Source organism: Rhizopus microsporus (genome assembly GCF_002708625.1).
Source record: "Rhizopus microsporus ATCC 52813 unplaced genomic scaffold scaffold_5, whole genome shotgun sequence".
In the NCBI taxonomy this organism is placed as follows: domain Eukaryota; kingdom Fungi; phylum Mucoromycota; class Mucoromycetes; order Mucorales; family Rhizopodaceae; genus Rhizopus; species Rhizopus microsporus.
This window is the reverse complement of record NW_019671920.1, coordinates 967,489-984,271: the sequence shown is the minus strand read 5'-3', so window position 1 is coordinate 984,271 and position 16,783 is coordinate 967,489. Positions and strand designations below refer to the sequence as shown.

The following is a 16,783-nucleotide window of genomic DNA, read 5'->3' as shown; positions in this document are numbered from 1 at the left end:
AAAAAAAAAAAAAAGATGAGGTATAAGGTCAATTATTTAAGGGAGTACTTACGACAGGAGTGACCTTTGGTTGAGGTTTAGGAGCTTCTTTATGGAAGCTGTAGTTGGCGCCTGATGATTCTGCGACGCGTTTCATAATGAGATCAGGGTCTACGTCGGCCTATGATAAAATATATTAGTTTATGGCCCATATGTTTATGCTAAGCCTACCTCGTCACGAGCGTTGATTTGAACATGAAAGCTCTATACGTTAAGTTTTATTACTGCTGTCTTTTTTCTTTAATCATTTCTTTACTTGCCTTAAAGAACTTGGAGACTTCAAGAAGTTGTGAGTTAAAAAAGGCTTTACGTAGTTCAGGTACACCTGTGCCGCACTATAACCCAAGTATTAGATAATCATATGTCAGAGTACCTTCTTTTCTTTACCCAGGCAATAAACACAAACTTGGGAAGTTCAGTATTTGGGTCCTTGACTTTAACATAGGCAAACTGTATTTTGCTATCCGAGAATTCCTCACATAATCCCTCCAAACCGTCATCTAAGCTGAGGTTATGCAAATAGTTCCAAAATAGACACACTCTATGACGTTACCTCCAGTAGCTTGTACGCGAAGGTCATAGGTTCCTTTATCAAAAGAGTAAACTAACCAGTCGGTAGAGTCCTTTTCGCTGATGACTGCTTCATAGGCAGCTTGAATGTCCTTGGCGTGTGTATTAAAGTTGATTTTGCTCATGAAGACAAAAAAAAGAGGTGTGTATTTTCTTGGCAGAAGAAGAAAAGAAACAATCTGGAGTGAATACTGGTCTGGGATTAAATAAGACGGTAAGAATATTCCCGCCTCTTTTTTTTGCTCTACAGATTAACACATTGATTATAAGAAATAATTGTGAATATAAAATATGCAAAAGCCTGAATATATTGCAGTTAATGTGGGAAAGAAGAAGCAAAAAGTAATTGATAAATCAACAATAAGCCAAGACTCACCACCGGCATTAAAGTAAAAATAGCTTTGCATAAAAGAAAAATACAGGTTGACAACTCATTCATAGGGAATACATTACCAATTCATTTAAACATTGCTCAGCAGAAAAACACCCATTACTCAGACAACAATTAAAAGTAATCATTCAACAAGCACGAAACACGGGAATGATTGATCTTATTGATTGGAGCGAACGTGATCTGCCAAGGTAGCTATTGCCATCACACTTTATGGCTGTTTGATAATCATAACTCTTTTGTGTAGTGCTTGTGACAATAGAAAAAATCCAAACGCATCCTCTCTTCCGCATAAAACGTATGATGCTGAACAAGATACGTAAATCCATAATCACTTATTTCATTCATAGGGGAAAGAAGATAACAAAGGGAATAGGCAACATAGAACTAACCCCTGCTGAAATATTACGAAGAGAGCAAAGAGCTATGCGTTTTCAGAGTGATCCTGTCTTAGCTAGCAATAATAACAGTCCACGGTTAAAAAAGAAAAATATCACACCTATCGTCTGGGACCTTGATTCACCAGGACAACCTTCGACAAAACCCATTGTGGGCACAAGCACAGCTTTAGAGAAACCTTATCTTCGTTTAACTTCAGTAAATATCGTCAAGATGCAATATACATTTAATAACAGTTATTAGGCGCCTGATCCCGCAACTGTACGCCCGCTTGATATCTTGCAAAAGACGTTTAAACTTTTAAGAAAGAAATGGAAAAAGGAAGCAAACTATTCTTATATCTGTGAACAATTCAAATCTATGAGACAAGACTTGACTGTAAGTTGACCTATTCTTGAAAAACACGCGACTGAAAGTATCTACAGGTTCAAAGAATACAAAACGAGTTCACGGTTAGAGTATATGAGACACATGCACGTATCGCGCTTGAAAAGGTATAGCAAAGAAAAAATAAACTATTGTCAGAATGATTAAGTATGGCTATGTAGGGTGATATTGGTGAATATAACCAGTGCCAGACTCAGTTAAAATATCTATATGAACAAGGCATTCAAGGATGTGAGGATGAGTTTTTAGCTTATAGAATATTATATATGTTGTTCTCTCGTAATCAATCAGGTACATTCATTATTGTTAAATCATACATTATGGCTCATCCTGTTTTTGCTCAAAGATTTGAATGCTATGCTGGAGGATATGTGTGAAATAGGACTTGATAACCAAGCAGAATGTGTTCAACATGCTCTTATGACACGATCTTGTTTAGCAAAAGGAAATTACTTTAGATTTTTTAGACTCTATGAAAATGCACCTAATATGGGAGGATATTTGATGGATCAATTTGTAAATAGAGCACGGATAGATGCATTGGTTGTTTTATGTAAAGCGTAAGTTGAGAAACTATATTCAAATATTTGGTATATTTATACATATTTAGACATAAGATGGGTATCTCGCTTTCATACATTGCTAAGCAATTATCATTTGATAAGGTCAAGCAATTAATTAAATTCTTGAATGAAAATGAAATATACCCAACATCCATGATGCTTGATACAAAGGTCGCTTTACCCATTCTGCAATCAAAGAGCAAATCATTCATGATCTCTATAAGTCAGACACGTTCATAAGATAGAAAAAAGGTTAATAGTGTCATCTCTTTAAATAAATGCTATTTTTGGTTTAATAAATATCCGCCCGGATCCGTTCAATCCGTTTGGAGGTGAGTGCTAAGAAAAAACCCCTTATGGGGACAAGGATAAAGAATGTAAAAGGAAAGTAAAGAGTGGAGTTATCGACAGAAAACTAAAGGAATTGATTGAACCATACAAGGAGCTTTTGACCATGGGGATGCTTAATAGGGGTCGCCATTTTTACTTCACCTCAGCTCTCCACATCCACTTTCTCTTTTCCATTGTTACTTGTTCATTTAATGCCCACAATAACTAGGGAGCAAGCAAATTTGCATGCTATTTAGTGCTGCATATGCTGATGGGAATTGTAATAAATATATAAAAATTGTTGACGAACTAGAAGGCTTGAATATTTGCTACAACGAAGATCCCATGGAGCCTTTTATTATTTCAATTTCCAAGATCATCGCCTACCCGTTAAAATTTTGTTGTTGTTAATAAATCACATAGGTTTATTAAACAAGAAAACAGTAAGCAGATTTGGCAAGTGGTTGAAGTCAACCAAAGTAGATTTGCTTAACTCTCCCGACAAGAGAGTTCTCACCAGCGACAACGAGAAAATTCAGGTGAAAAATTTATATGTAATGAAAGAGAAGTTCTTGGACAAGTTAAAAAAAAGAAAAGAAAAGAAAAGAAAAAAGAAAAAAGAAAAAGAAAAACTACATATTTATTTAAGTTAACCAATACCACTACAGTCGATATACCATTTCTAGAAAGAGATGTCGCGCTGCACTGCCAAAAACATTGAGCCAATACTAACTTTCGAGCTTTTGCAAATAGTAGTTTTATATTTTACAAGTCACCTGAACATTTAGAAAAGCATTACAACCATTAGGAGGATAAAAAATTAGCACATATTGTATATCGATATTATAGACTCTTTCCGAGAGAAAGCTAGTGTAAATCGTCAATAGCTTACCTCTCATGCAATTGCTATGTTACCAAGACCTCTTCCTGTAATTGCAAACAGCGGTAATTTTATTTTTTCAGGTTCCCAAACAGAAATAAATCTTCCATTTACTTCAACTAGTACACTTTTGCTTCCTATTGATTATACACATTATTATCATCGACGAATAATGATCAATGATGGGCTGGGAAACGTTAAATCAGCAATTCCTTTGTATAGCCATCTTAACAACAGACGTAAAAATATTTCAAATTTATTTTCCTTAGCATATCATCCGTGCTTTAAAAACTCTCATTCATGCTCTTCTACTACTCCCTCTAATTTTTCAACTCCCTCAGGTGGTAGCGGTAGAAAGCCAAGAGCCTGTGAAGGTTGTAACAATAACACATGTCCTGGTAAGATTGATAGGGCCAAATGTGCACAAAGTGCCTAAAGTGTAATCGTACAGAAAACTGCAATGGCATTTGAGACAAAAATACATGCGATTAGGAGTAAAAAAATCTTTTATTAATCTTCAGTAAAGTTGTGAACTAGTTAAAAGTCTCTCTTAGTTTCAAAGCAGCACGCTTTTACTTGCAGGAATAACCACAAGAAGGTGGAGACTATCTATTCCCAACCCCCAGATCCTAAGTTGTCTCCCCCAGATCTCATGTCACATTGTCTTCTACAGAGAACTGAGCCGAACTTCAAAGAGTATCTGCAACACAGCCCCTCAATCTGTGACACACTTGAGACAATGCAAGCACACCACAACAGATTTTATCTAATATCAGATATAAAAGAAAAAGAAAAAGAAATTTTATGGGGGTTACGGATTTTTATAGTTTGTGGGAAAAAAATCACATGCTATTATGACAATCGCGAGCCATGCATTTTTTTAGGCGTTTTTTCCAACATTTTCCAACATCTTTTAAAAACATTCAGCTGAGAGCACTGAGGGTCTGAAAGGTTCTCCCCCAGAAAAAGGAGGTGAGGGAGTTAAGTAATTATCAGGACGTAAGAAGAAAAAATGGCTTGATAGGGCGTGATATGCCTATTGTAATCACTCCCTCTACGAGAACAGTATCTCATACGATTTTGGGCGCCATCTTGTAGCAAAAAGTCTGTGCCTAGAGGTACTGTTACTGACCATTACCTTGTATTTCTTGAGAAAACTATGGATGAGATGGACTGTCTCCCTAAGATGAAGGGCCATTACATATTTATGGATAATGCGCCTATTCATACTGCTAAAGAAATAGATGAACTTATAACTAAGAGAGGCTACGAGCCTATTTATCTTCCACCCTATTCTCCAGAGCTCAAACCAGCCGGGCAATTTTGGGCAATAGCTAAGAACAAAGTCAAGCGTAGTGTTTTGCCAGATACAAAGGTAAGAGACAAAAACTAATAAGATGAGAAGACAATAGAAAAAGGGCAATAAGTCAGTGAGACTGAAATATATGATGTCTTTATTTATAATGAATAAAACAATGGTATTTATACTTTTTAACATCTACAATCAATAATGATAATTGGATATCGTAAGCGTATCTATAAGCGTCCAGCTACGATAGGAATAACTGGGAAGAGCCTAACTAGTATTAACTGTTGGTTCGATGTATGCTCGAGGTGCCTTGTTAATGAAGTGGTACATGATTTGACAATGTCTGTCGAATAAGGAACCGTTGACCTGGAAGTTAGAGCACAGACATTTAATTAAGCATTGTATAGAGTAAGTTCATATATGGTATGTTATATATGGAAGAACTCCTAATCGAGTAACGATTGTTACAAACATTTATTGATAGTGTTGTGATGGCACAACACGTAGTAACTTTGAGGACAAGAGGACCTAGGTTTACCAGATGTATAAGTTCATTCTTGGTACATCACCCCCTTTTATATAAGGTATATATATCATTGGTATTCAGCGTATACCTTTCTTTTTTTGGGATCAAATGTACTCTTACCTTCTCGTAGTTGATCCTGTTAATCAAGACTATTATTGTCTTGAGAACTAAAAGGAATACGCCTTTATTATAAATAAACGTAAATAATTTAATCCTCCAATGTATATTTTTCGTAAATTTGTCTTAATGTGATTGTCATAGCATAGTTAATACAAGCTTCCATGAAAAGATAAAAGAATGCAGATCTCCCCCTGCTGACTTGGTAAAGAGCACAAAACCTGTCATTTCTACTTTTAGTATATGATTAGATTACGTAAGCTCTGTTGTTGAAGAATTTAGTACTCGTTTCCCCGTCTTTCATTCTTTCTTACATTTCTTTAATCTAATTTTATCAACTATGGCTCCTTCCATAGAGGAGATTTTAGGAGATAAGTACAGCGACCACGTCTATCCGTGGGAAGAGATTGTCCATTATGTTAGTAAGTGAGCAAGTGATACAACAGACTGGAGCTGTATTAATACGATGTAGGTATCAACCAAGTTAGTCAACTTCGCAGAAATAGAAAGGCAGAGATAATCTATAGAAAATGGATAACTGAGACGCTTGAAAAATATGGAAACATCGAAAATTTTTTACTTAAAGAAAAGCTTCATTTTCCTGATACAGAACCATCTTATTTGGTTCTTCCTAATGATTTTCCTTACTCGACAGAACCTGGTATTGAACACGTCTTGATTTGGTCTAAACAACCCTTATCAGCCGAGTTCATTGAAAATGTGCTAGAAGAAAGGTATGGTAGCTCCGTCTGGGAGTGGATTTATTTTGTCAATCCCCCCGAGTATCAGAGCGTTCGCCGTTTGCCTCACGCCCATGTTTTCATGCGAAGACGTCAAAAATAAAATAAAATTTGGGAGCCAGACACTTCCTCTCTCCACTTACTTTCTTCATTTTAATACTCATGAGTTTTCTTTGGTCATTTGGAAGTAAAAAGGTACTATAAAACAAAACCAAGAAAAGGAAAATACAAAAAGGAATAACATGACTGAAGGAAGTAGAAAAGGATACTCTACCATCCCAACAACAACAACAACAACAACAGCCTTTGAAGGCAATGAATAATGCTTTTAGAAAAGGTGTTCACTATAACAGTAAGTAGTCAATGACACAATCAGTAATGATGTTGTAATGACCTGCAACAGTGAAGGTTATCTTGCGAGGCGATGTCATGACAGGCAAAACAAGTTTATGTAAGCAGAGAACAAAACAATAAGAAACTCTCTTTATTCATTCTCTTTTAGTCCAAAGACTTCAAGGCAATGAGTTTATAGAAGAATACACGTCTACACCAGAGATACAAGTCATGAACATACCTTGGCACTATAAAAGTATATATGCAAAATAGTTTCCATTTGTTCCTTTGTTTAACCCAACAAGATAGATTCGAATGATGTTATCAAAGTAGAAGTGTGGGATGTTATCGATAAGGCACATAATAAACAAAATAACAAAGGCGAGACTGGCATCAAACTGCAACATCATGTACCCCAACGTCAAAAAAGTGATGATGCAAAAAATGAACCAGAAGAGAGTATAGGCTTAGACGCAACCACTGTCAATGTTTATAGAAATACACATGCAGCAATATTTTTATTTGATATTACAAAGCCATGGACGTTTGATTATGTCAATAATGAACTAGCTCATGTACCAGAGACACTCTCTGTTCTTGTCCTCGTAAGCTTTATAAAGTATATAAAGAAGAGTAAAAATTCTAATGATGATGATTAGGGTAATTTTGCTGACAAGAGTAAGGATAGAAAAGTGCATTTGGATCAAATACATGCAACTCTATATCAACATAATAAAGAACGCATGGAAAGAGGTGCACTAAAGCCAAACTTGATAAGATATGCAGAGACCAGCATGAAGAGTGGATTGGGTCTAAAATACATTTATGAGTATCTGGGTGTCCCCTTTTTACAACTCATGGTAAATTAGAGTGTGCTTATAATTAAAGATAGACTAATGAGTATCAGATGGAGACATTAAGAAAGCAGCTCGAGTTGAAGGCTATAGAGATTGTTGATCTATTGGAAACATTGGACATTGATCAGGAGGTGCCTGAAGTAATGCATAGAAGAAGAGGACAAGATAATTTTGACCAACGTAAAAACAGATTCCTTGTTTATGGCGTACCTGCTGACATTTATTTATAGCGTCAGAACCAAGGCTAGCAAAGGAACATGCAGAAATGAAGGCTGTTTGGGATAAAGAACTTGAGGAGATAGCAGCTGACCGTGAGTGTGGATTAACATAAACAAAAAAAATAACTTGAAACAGATAAACAAAAACCTTAAATAGATGCTGTCCTACGTCATGACACACCTCCTCCTCCAACATCACCTGTCAAAACTATAAAGAGAAAAGATATTCAGCTACCTGTTGAAGTAGTCAATCAGTTTGATACAGGAGAAGAGTTGGCTGATGACTGGTTTGGAGAAGTAGACGATACGATTGAGTTACCAGTTGTTAGAGTAGATTCAGATCAAGAAGATAATATACCAACCAATCCCATGGTAGCAGGTGATGAAGATGTAAATATAGACTTTTATACAAGCGTAAAAATACCAGAAGAAAGCAGACAAGAAGAAGAAGAACAAGAACAAGAAGAAGAGGAAGAGGAAAAGTATCAACCTATCTTTAAAAGTGAATTAACCAACGTTTGGAACCACAATTATTCAAAAGATGTCATATCAGACGAAAGTGAAGATGAATATGTGGAAGAACAATCGTTGGGATACTTGGGAGAGTATGAAGAGATTGGAGGAACCAGTGAGAATCCATGGTCAGCGGAAGACCATTGGTCAGAACAACCAAAAGAAAAGGTAAATAGATAATAAACAGGATAACATAAATATTTATTCAACTATAGAAAAAGACGAGTAAAAAGAAGCATAAAAAGAAGAAGAATAGCTCATCTTTTTAAATCAGGCAATAGTTTAAGGTTTCTTCTGGTCTTGTTTTGAACATCATTATATAATACAAAGTCTTGCTTTTTTTTGTTAACTGTACAATATGGGTAATAATTAGCTGTGTTGAGAATCATGTTGGCATCTTTTAGTGTCAAATGGTCTTGTAGTGAAGATAGCAATTGATCAATGCTTGGTATTTTATTCATAAAGAAAAGAAGGAAAAAAAAAAAAAAGAAAAAGAGAAAAAGAGAGAGAGACAGCAATCAAAAAGAGAGAAGGGGGTTATGTGATACTAAAGTGTTACAGTGGCATGAATTCTACGGTACTATTTCCGATAAAATAATATAGGAATGCATCTTTGTAACTCTCTTATTTAGGAGTCAAAGAATATAAAGTGTTTTTTATGTCTCCTTTTTTTTATATACAATACAGATATATTTTTTTTCTTAATTTAATAGTAAACAATTACTCTCTTTTCTTTTTTTCTTATCCCCCCTTTATTTATCATGACAGCCTCAACAACTTCCTCTGTTAGGTAGAGAATTGTTGTTTATAAACTATAGATGAATAACATTTATTAAAGGGTGGCAGTACGAGTGAGACCACTGACAGAACAAGAAAGACAGCAGCGAATATCGATCACGTTTCACTCAAATAATCAAATCGCTGTAGGAAGCGATCGATCGTTTACTTTTGATTATGTTTATCCGCCTTCTTCAGGACAACAAGAGGTATTTGATACATGTGTCATACCTTTATTGAATAAATTCCTCGAAGGGTAAAATAGAAATGCATTGTCATATTTGTTACTCAACCCTTTTTAGATATAATTCGACTATCCTCGCTTATGGGTAAACCATATAAATATATATATAAAGCGTACATTTTTTAATATATAAATCAGACAAACAGGCAGTGGGAAAACATATAGTATGGGCATTGGCCTAGATACAACCAATGAAGGCATTGTACCAAGATTTGTTTATACCATGTTTCAGCAACTTGATTACAAGAAAACCTTATTAAGTTCGTTTTCATATCAAGTCTCTGTCTCCTTTTTAGAGTTACATCAAGAGGATCTTGTTGATCTCTTGGGAGACAAGGGCTTTCATTTGACAATCCGTGAAGATACAAATGGAAATATTTGTTGGAGTGGCGTAAAAGAAGAACCAGTTCTCTGTCCAGAAGAGCTGATGGGGTAACCTTATCAACTTTATATATACATGCATTTATTTATTCCCATTTTTTACTAGCTATCTCAAAAAGGGATCAGTATCAAGAACAACCGCTGCTACAGACATGAACCATAATTCTTCAAGGTCTCATGCTATTTTCTCCATCAATTTAAGACAATTGGATCAAGGGAAAAAACTTGTTTCAAAATTTCATTTTGTCGACTTGGCTGGCTCCGAGAGAGTAAAAAAGGATTTACTGTAAATTTTTATTTTTATTCATGTATGTTCCTCTAGTTGAAACGTACAAACGCTGTAGGAGATCGTGCCAGAGAGGGCATCTCTATCAACAGCGGTTTACTTGCCCTCGGTAATGTCATTTCGGCTCTCGGAGATGAATCGAGGCGTGTGTCACATATACCCTATCGGGATTCCAAGCTCACACGGCTACTACAGGACTCCTTGGGTGGAAACAGCCAAACGTTGATGTTAGCATGCGCTTCACCTGCTGAAAGCAACGTGACTGAAACACTCAATACTCTCAAATATGCTAATCGTGCGCGTAACATTCGAAACCGCGTCGTGGTCAACCAAGAGATCGGTGAAGTCGATAAATTGAAACAAACCATCGCCCGACTTAAGGAGGAACTCAGGAGTAACGATGATTTTCTTCATGCAGTCAATAACGAAATGGATACCCTCAAGAAAGAAGTCGAAGTGCTTAATACCACACTCCAACAAAAGAGCATGGAATTAGCCCACGTCAAATGCGAACGTGATAGGTACAAACGCGCCTGCCAACAGGACGGAGCAGATTCCGCTGAGGATGAAGATAACACGCTTGTCAGTTCCTCTTTAGTGACAGAGTATGCTCAGATTATCGAGTCCCTCAAAATAGAGCTTATGCAAGCACAAGAAAAGTTAAAGCTATGCCAGGAACGCGACGATGATACCCTGGTGGGATCGCCTTGTCATTCTTCTAATCATTGCCCTACAGAAAGAATAACATCGTGTCCCACTTCAGAAAAGCCTCTGACTGTTTCAGAAAAGCCTTTGACTATCTCGGACAAGACATCGTCTGTCTACAAAAAGACGCACCGCGTCGGGAGTACTCGCCGATCAAAGTACAATAAAAGAAAAAATAATTCTCTATCTACAGTATCACCTAAACAGCAACGACAAAAGAATAAAGCCTTACAAGAAGTCAAGAGAAAATTACAAAGAGAGGCTGAGTTCCTGAAACAACATGGAATGTGGAATGATGGAGAGATTGAAATCAAACGTCCAAAGCATAGAAGACGAACGTTAGATACAATTCAGCCCATGATACGACGCGAACACGATGAAGACAACCAAACGATGCTGTTACAAAAACTGGCATCTATGGTAGAAATACAGTATGATTTGATCGAGCAGCTAGAAAATAGCATTCAACTGCAGGAAGAAATAACATATCAACATCATCAAAAGATAGCTGAAATGGCAGCTAAAAGAAATATCGCTCTTGGTCATCACAAGCGAGAGCTTTCTGATGTCAAGGCACAATACGAATGTAGGCTGAAGAAGCAGCAGGTTGAACTTCAGAGCTTACGTCGAAAACACATGCAGTTGATGAGCAAATCAGATCGAATGCGACACCAGAGCCAGTCAACGATTGATCAACTGAGTCGTACGATTGAAAAGATCAATCACGAAAAGAAAAAGACAATCAAGCGAATGAAGCAAGAATCTATTCGTGCTCGTGAACAGTCAATGGAACATGAGAAAGTCCTATCTAAATTGAAAAAGCAGGAAGCTCAGCTAGTTGCAACAAAGAAACGATTGGAACGAGAGATTGGTGTTCAAAAAATAGCCTGCAAGCGATTGACAGAAGAAATAGTGGCTCTTTTGGGTCAGATGAAGCAGATTACGGGTATTCTCAGAAAGGTCATGACATGTGCTCCCTTGGCTATGACCACCAAGACATTATTGGCAAAGGCATTGGCGTGCGCAAATGTCAGAGGATACCATCATATCAAATCAAATACATCCACAAAGAAATCAACAAAAACAAAAGCAGCAACATTACAACAGCATGTATTCAATAAAAAGAAATTAATTGTTAGGTACATGATAGAAAAAACGTACAGCAAAACAGATCATTCATATTATGTAGGGCAATATCTGCCTTTGTTAAGGGTCAAGTGACCAATCAACTCGTTGCCGATCTTTTGGAGAAGGCAAGTAGTAAGCTTTAAAAAGAACCTACGCTAATCTCTATTTATTATATAGTCTGAAAGTCTGAAAGCAGAACAAAGGGAGCTTTTATCTGAACGCGAACTCGTGCTGATAGATTCACATGAAAAAGATACTTTTACGAACGATGAGCTATCTGAACCTCAGTACATGGACGAAAGAATTGACGCGATCACATTACAACTCAATCTTGTCCGTCAGCAGTTGGAATCAATCCAAGACATAAAGCAGACAAATGCTGATGAAGAATGGACGAATGAAGCAGATCATGGTCAAACTAACGCATATGAAACTGCACTTTCAATCATAAGATCATTAGAGTATGAAGAGGCCAGATTGATTTCTGAGCTGTTGATGGAAGATATGATTCAGTTACAAAAGGATTCTTATCTCAACCGTACTCTCACTCAACCAGCTCTCTCTATGCTTCAATGGCTATATGATGGACTAACCCAGCTAAGAAGGGCCACATCGATTGGAGAGCTTGATCCGATTTTAGTACGTACCTTGAAGAATTCGATACGGATAGAACATGGTCTTTTATTACCTAATCCACAAAGAGACTAAAGATTCAATATACCATTTGTGTTTTATACAACGTAAAATATATATCTCAATGTTTACGCTGAAACCTTGCGACCATGTCAGTTATTAACGTAACAGAGTCTTTACCAAGTTGATAATAGTCACTTCCTTCTGAAGAATCAAACATGCTAGTATGTGCCTTGATGACATTAGGCGCTGAAGATAGGAAAGGAATAAAGGCATATGAATCTTCATCAGGTGGCAGTCTAATAAATGTCTTTGGTTCTTCATCCTCATCATCTTTTGCAGGCAACTACAACAAAGGGTTGAGTATAAGAGTTGAATCGCACACAATCATACCATAACATAAAAGCATTTAAAAAAGATATCCTTTACTTGCAATAGTTTTTTGACCCTATTATGTTGTAAGCCCATATTAAGCTTACCCATATCTTTTTTTTACCTTTCATCGCAACCATGCATATCTGTTAAATCTTTTATAAATGTAAATTCATCATAAGCATCTACAAGTGTTGCAGAAATTTTGTCTCTTGCCATATAAGCAGCAGCCCCAACAGCCACAGCACCTACAGCACCAGCCAATAGTCCCCAAGATTTTGCACTGCCTGTTCTTTTAGATGATTCTATAGCTCTGGTGGCCGTTGTGCTCATCAGGGCAGATGCACCCAAACTACAGAACTGACCTACTTTTTGAAACTTTTCTATGCCATACTTGGCTTGATCTGTCACTAGACCATGATGAATGGAATAAAAAGGGGTATCGTATGCGAGCATGCCAATAATGCTGGCACCCAAAAGATCATGCGGTGATTCCACAAATTTCAATATAGTCTCTGCACCTACAAAAAATAATAGATGAATACATATATAAAGTCGAATATATTGACAATACTTTACCTACAATACCACCCATCGAGTGGCCTAATAGAACAATCATAATATTGCCTTTACTGTTCAGTCTCTTGATTTCATCTTTTAGTCGAGACACTTGGGCACAGAGCCAGTGTGAAAAATTGTTGACAGCAACACGGAGATCTCTAAACAATTAACAAGGCTTTTTTCTTTATGTTTTCATATTTTACCCTGCTGTCTTGTAAGAAGGATAGACTATGGCGTCTACGTCTGCTTTTATGGTGTTTGTGAGTACTGTTTGTAGTCTATTAGGAAAGTCCTAAGGATAATAAGATGGCATATTCTCTACTAATTAATCTTTACTTTGAAACTAGCATCTGATCCTCTAAACCCATGAACAAAAACAAGCAAAAGTTTATCTATATTATCTTTTTCTTGGCTTTCCATTTCAAGTAAATATTGTTATTATTATAAAGAAAAAGAGAAAGTTATTTATTTATGCAATAACACAACCACCTTTTTCTTCAGTTGGAGGCTTATTCGCCTTTTCAATTTGAGCGATAAGTAAATCGAATATTTTAGCTAATATGTATTAGTTTCTTTTATCAGGAAAGTGCAACCTTTTACTTACAAACATTTTCGTCATGTTTTGCGGATGTTTCGATGGTAGGACAATTCCACTGTTGAGCCAACTCTTTACCTTCTTCTGTTGACACTTGTCTTTGAATATTCAAATCTGACTTATTCCCTACGACGACACATGGAACACCTTCTAAGCCTGTGAAATCCAATATTTTATCTCTGATAATCTTTATCATATCAAAACTAGATCTAGAAGCTATTGAATAGACAAGAACATAACCATGCATTCCAGTAGCATGATGAGAAGATAGGATAGAATATTCATCCTATTAAAACATAAGCATATTGTATACAGCTTCAATTCTCTCTAAACTTACTTGACCCGCTGTATCCATAATTTCTACAGTGTATTCTATTCGAATATTAATAAATGCATGTATAAACATATATAAACTTTACCATTTCCTCGATATTTTATAGTTTTTGTAAATGTATTTTCGATGGTAGGATAATAACTATCTACAAAATGATTCTCACAAAACTGAATAACTAAGGAAGACTTGCCTATATATGTTTATAAGTCAATCTATGTACTTTTTTTTTTCGAATTCCATCTACTCACCCACTGCACGAGCACCAAGGACTGCAATTCTTCTTGTCTTTGCTTGATTTGGAACGGACATGAGAAAAAAGAGAAATTTAAAAAAGAGAAAAAAAAGAACAGGCGTATGTCTGTGTTGGTGCTGTATTGCTCTAAAGTATTTTTTTTAAAATTGTTCAATTACCGATGAAACACTTAAAAGGAAACCCCAATGTTTAAACAAATTTTTAAAAAAGAGGGGGGCTTCTTGCTCAACAAGTTATGATAAGGATATACTTTTCAAAAAAAAGAATCAATTCTATACACATGTTTCAATTTGAGACTATTTATCGTGGGAAACGGTTTAGATAGTACTTGTTCAAGATGCCAACTTTGAAAGACATGCTGATTGATCAAAACATAAACGACTCTTTTATGAATGTGAGCGCAGGAATATTGAAGGATATCTGCTTTTTATTTTGATTCTTTTTTTTTTTTTATCTATCATGTCAATAGAATAGAAAGCTTGATATTGTTTTATCTAAATTATGCAAGAACTATACAAGTCTTGTCAGGAACACCAACATAATGACCTTTTGCATAGATAAAAAAAAAAGGACCTTCTTTTGATTAAACAGATGCAGATATCAAAAAAAAAAAAAAAAAAAATGCATATTATTATATGAATGTGTGCTTATGAAATATATTTATTAAATAAAAGGAAAAAAAAAAAATATTACAATTTGGTCTTCTTTGGTTCGTTATTTTCATTTTGTTCATTCTGTCGCACCCTTTTGCTTTTAGCTTCAGATTGGGCAGGAGGAGGAATATAAGAACTGCGATGACGGCCCAGCTTTGGAGGAATCTTCCAAAAGTACTGCTTATCTTTCAATGTGCACTTACGAGCACTACGTCCGACTTGAGTATAGGTAGCTCGACGCCATTCAACAGGGTCAAGTTCACTGTTGTAGTAATATAGATTTTCTTTTGGTGAACCATCAGCCGTCTTTCCTTTACGTTGAATTTCTCCAAAGAATGGCTTTTCTTTCAACACTTTCTTGATACGTTCAATCCATAATTCACGGGATTGTTCAGCGTATACTGGATTCGACTTCATAATGCGTGAACAAATATCACTGATGGGCATGGATGATGTACGTGAAAATACTAACTTGGTTTTAGTTTTCAAATAATTAAATCTAAAAAACAAGCTTACCAAGTGCATCAATGATAACTTCAGAATAATCTTGTTCTTGTTCTTGGCTTTCGTTTTCTTTTTCTTCTACTTGACTCAAATCATTTGTCTTTTCGTCTTTTGCTACTTTCTCTTCTTCTATACTCTCTATTGATAAATCATTTGCCTTTTCTTCTTTAAACTCTTCTTCTTCTGGCTTTTCTTCCTCTACACACTCCTTGTTGAATATCTCCTCACTTTTTTCATCCCTTGGAGGAGGTGGGATTCTAAATTCAATATGGTCTCCCAGAACATCAATGAAGCTGTGATCCTCAAGTACAACAATAGCATGTTGACCGTATCTGATATGGTCAACATTGGCACCATTAAGCCCCAACACGGTCAACTGAAAGTGTTGGGATTCATTATTGTATTCAATTGAAACGTGAATGCGACTAATTTGTCGGTTGCGACGCCCAATCTTTATCGTTGAAGCGCCTCCTCTGCCTAATGTTATCGGCTTCTGGTAATCACCCACAACAACAATTTTAGCAGAAACTGATTGAAGAGTGGAGGAATGAAGATCAGACGTTGGTTGAAGGTCATCTGAATGCATTGCGTATCTTTCTATATCTTCGGGACTATCTGGTAATACAGTCGTGGTGGGTTTATGTTGAGGGCTACACCAAGGCTGATTGACTGTTGTTTCCATGGCAATAAAGCGGATATAGGAAAAAATATTTTTTTTTTCCCTTTTCGCTTTCTCTTTAGGATCGCGCGTAAGAACTTAAAAAAAGCCATTTGATTGGCTAATTGAAAAATTATTTTTATAGCGCGTGTGTATTGTTGGATATATCACCCATATCTGGATGAGAGAAGACAAGGCATCTTCTCTGTATATATTCATCAACATTCTACATTATAAAACTTCTCCATATATATGTCAAATTTACATATATATATATATATGTATACATGGAGAATATTTTTCTTTACGTGATAATCAATTAGAAGTTACAAACAATGAATATTTAAAATGTTAATGTAATCCTTTATATTGTAAAAATAAATGAATGGAGAGGAAAGATAAAGCAAAAGGTATATTTAGTAGATCTTTGATATAATTCATTGTCATTTGAATGTTTGACAAGGATTTTGATTTCAGTTTTAATCAACCGCTGAATTCCTCTCTCTTTCTCTATTCTCTTCTTTCTT

General features: G+C 35.9%; 9 protein-coding genes across 9 annotated transcripts in view; 4 read left to right on the top strand and 5 right to left on the bottom strand.

Annotated features, from left to right (window-relative positions):
* Nucleotides 1-771, bottom strand: part of RHIMIDRAFT_116301 (uncharacterized protein) — a 2,497-nt gene extending 1,726 nt beyond the window's left edge. Inside the window, exons 1-5 of the mRNA XM_023605328.1 lie at nt 593-771; nt 427-539; nt 300-374; nt 211-243; nt 53-160 (exon numbers count right to left, since the gene is read on the bottom strand). Of these exons, the coding sequence (XP_023467971.1) occupies nt 53-160; nt 211-243; nt 300-374; nt 427-539; nt 593-734 (471 nt within the window). The 5' untranslated portion in view covers nt 735-771. The remainder of the gene's footprint in view (nt 1-52; nt 161-210; nt 244-299; nt 375-426; nt 540-592) is intronic.
* A 22-nt stretch (nt 772-793) lies between these two features.
* On the top strand, nt 794-2,924 carry RHIMIDRAFT_116281 (uncharacterized protein). Its single transcript, XM_023605327.1, has 9 exons — nt 794-998; nt 1,051-1,191; nt 1,248-1,298; nt 1,351-1,597; nt 1,643-1,777; nt 1,825-1,893; nt 1,948-2,077; nt 2,133-2,346; nt 2,397-2,924. Exons 1-9 carry the CDS (start codon nt 901-903, stop codon nt 2,587-2,589), a joined length of 1,278 nt encoding a protein of 425 aa, XP_023467970.1. The 5' UTR covers nt 794-900; the 3' UTR covers nt 2,590-2,924.
* A 2,905-nt stretch (nt 2,925-5,829) lies between these two features.
* Nucleotides 5,830-6,552, top strand: RHIMIDRAFT_290961 (uncharacterized protein). Its single transcript, XM_023613772.1, has 3 exons — nt 5,830-5,933; nt 5,984-6,446; nt 6,504-6,552. Exons 1-2 carry the CDS (start codon nt 5,852-5,854, stop codon nt 6,352-6,354), a joined length of 453 nt encoding a protein of 150 aa, XP_023467969.1. The 5' UTR covers nt 5,830-5,851; the 3' UTR covers nt 6,355-6,446; nt 6,504-6,552.
* Nucleotides 6,178-7,968, top strand: RHIMIDRAFT_116262 (P-loop containing nucleoside triphosphate hydrolase protein). Its single transcript, XM_023605326.1, has 8 exons — nt 6,178-6,446; nt 6,504-6,603; nt 6,655-6,702; nt 6,754-6,840; nt 6,894-7,189; nt 7,244-7,444; nt 7,492-7,752; nt 7,817-7,968. Exons 1-7 carry the CDS (start codon nt 6,414-6,416, stop codon nt 7,669-7,671), a joined length of 945 nt encoding a protein of 314 aa, XP_023467968.1. The 5' UTR covers nt 6,178-6,413; the 3' UTR covers nt 7,672-7,752; nt 7,817-7,968.
* A 372-nt stretch (nt 7,969-8,340) lies between these two features.
* RHIMIDRAFT_278643 (uncharacterized protein) lies at nt 8,341-8,665 on the bottom strand. Its single transcript, XM_023612769.1, has one exon. It carries the CDS (start codon nt 8,631-8,633, stop codon nt 8,430-8,432), a length of 204 nt encoding a protein of 67 aa, XP_023467967.1. The 5' UTR covers nt 8,634-8,665; the 3' UTR covers nt 8,341-8,429.
* A 433-nt stretch (nt 8,666-9,098) lies between these two features.
* On the top strand, nt 9,099-10,172 carry RHIMIDRAFT_186666 (kinesin-domain-containing protein; the record flags this gene model as incomplete). Its single annotated transcript, XM_023605873.1, has 5 exons — nt 9,099-9,205; nt 9,252-9,278; nt 9,332-9,625; nt 9,681-9,843; nt 9,897-10,172. Coding segments are annotated over 5 exons (867 nt in total), but the record flags the coding sequence as incomplete, so codon positions are not given.
* Nucleotides 10,173-12,447: 2,275 nt separating this feature from the next.
* Nucleotides 12,448-13,679, bottom strand: RHIMIDRAFT_236238 (uncharacterized protein; the record flags this gene model as incomplete). The annotated part of the gene is made up of 6 exons (XM_023608509.1): nt 12,448-12,672; nt 12,720-12,774; nt 12,823-13,219; nt 13,278-13,417; nt 13,463-13,551; nt 13,596-13,679. 6 exons carry the CDS (start codon nt 13,677-13,679, stop codon nt 12,448-12,450), a joined length of 990 nt encoding a protein of 329 aa, XP_023467965.1.
* Nucleotides 13,680-13,728: 49 nt separating this feature from the next.
* On the bottom strand, nt 13,729-14,497 carry RHIMIDRAFT_200565 (uncharacterized protein; the record flags this gene model as incomplete). Its single annotated transcript, XM_023606465.1, has 5 exons — nt 13,729-13,814; nt 13,864-14,140; nt 14,192-14,226; nt 14,274-14,378; nt 14,437-14,497. 5 exons carry the CDS (start codon nt 14,495-14,497, stop codon nt 13,729-13,731), a joined length of 564 nt encoding a protein of 187 aa, XP_023467964.1.
* Nucleotides 14,498-15,081: 584 nt separating this feature from the next.
* On the bottom strand, nt 15,082-16,650 carry RHIMIDRAFT_278630 (uncharacterized protein). Its single transcript, XM_023612768.1, has 3 exons — nt 16,402-16,650; nt 15,612-16,347; nt 15,082-15,562 (listed from the first exon to the last, which is right to left on the bottom strand). Exons 2-3 carry the CDS (start codon nt 16,278-16,280, stop codon nt 15,131-15,133), a joined length of 1,101 nt encoding a protein of 366 aa, XP_023467963.1. The 5' UTR covers nt 16,281-16,347; nt 16,402-16,650; the 3' UTR covers nt 15,082-15,130.
* Nucleotides 16,651-16,783: the final 133 nt, after the last annotated feature.

Excerpts from the sequence above, each read along its gene's own strand:
- RHIMIDRAFT_116262 (XM_023605326.1), top strand. The coding sequence starts at position 6,414 with ATGAGTTTTCTTTGGTCATTTGGAAGTAAAAAG. Across the intron at positions 6,841-6,893 it reads CATACCTTGGCACTATAAAA|ATTCGAATGATGTTATCAAA; the intron begins GTATATATGCAA and ends CCAACAAGATAG. Across the intron at positions 7,445-7,491 it reads TCCCCTTTTTACAACTCATG|ATGGAGACATTAAGAAAGCA; the intron begins GTAAATTAGAGT and ends AATGAGTATCAG.
- RHIMIDRAFT_290961 (XM_023613772.1), top strand. The coding sequence starts at position 5,852 with ATGGCTCCTTCCATAGAGGAGATTTTAGGAGATAAGTACAGCGACCAC. Across the intron at positions 5,934-5,983 it reads AGAGATTGTCCATTATGTTA|GTATCAACCAAGTTAGTCAA; the intron begins GTAAGTGAGCAA and ends AATACGATGTAG.
- RHIMIDRAFT_278630 (XM_023612768.1), bottom strand. The coding sequence starts at position 16,280 with ATGGAAACAACAGTCAATCAGCCTTGGTGTAGCCCTCAACATAAACCC. Across the intron at positions 15,563-15,611 it reads AAGTTATCATTGATGCACTT|GTATTTTCACGTACATCATC; the intron begins GGTAAGCTTGTT and ends AAAACCAAGTTA.
- RHIMIDRAFT_278643 (XM_023612769.1), bottom strand. The coding sequence starts at position 8,633 with ATGAATAAAATACCAAGCATTGATCAATTGCTATCTTCACTACAAGAC.
- RHIMIDRAFT_116281 (XM_023605327.1), top strand. The coding sequence starts at position 901 with ATGCAAAAGCCTGAATATATTGCAGTTAATGTGGGAAAGAAGAAGCAA. Across the intron at positions 999-1,050 it reads GACTCACCACCGGCATTAAA|GGAATACATTACCAATTCAT; the intron begins GTAAAAATAGCT and ends ACTCATTCATAG. Across the intron at positions 2,347-2,396 it reads TTGGTTGTTTTATGTAAAGC|ACATAAGATGGGTATCTCGC; the intron begins GTAAGTTGAGAA and ends ATACATATTTAG.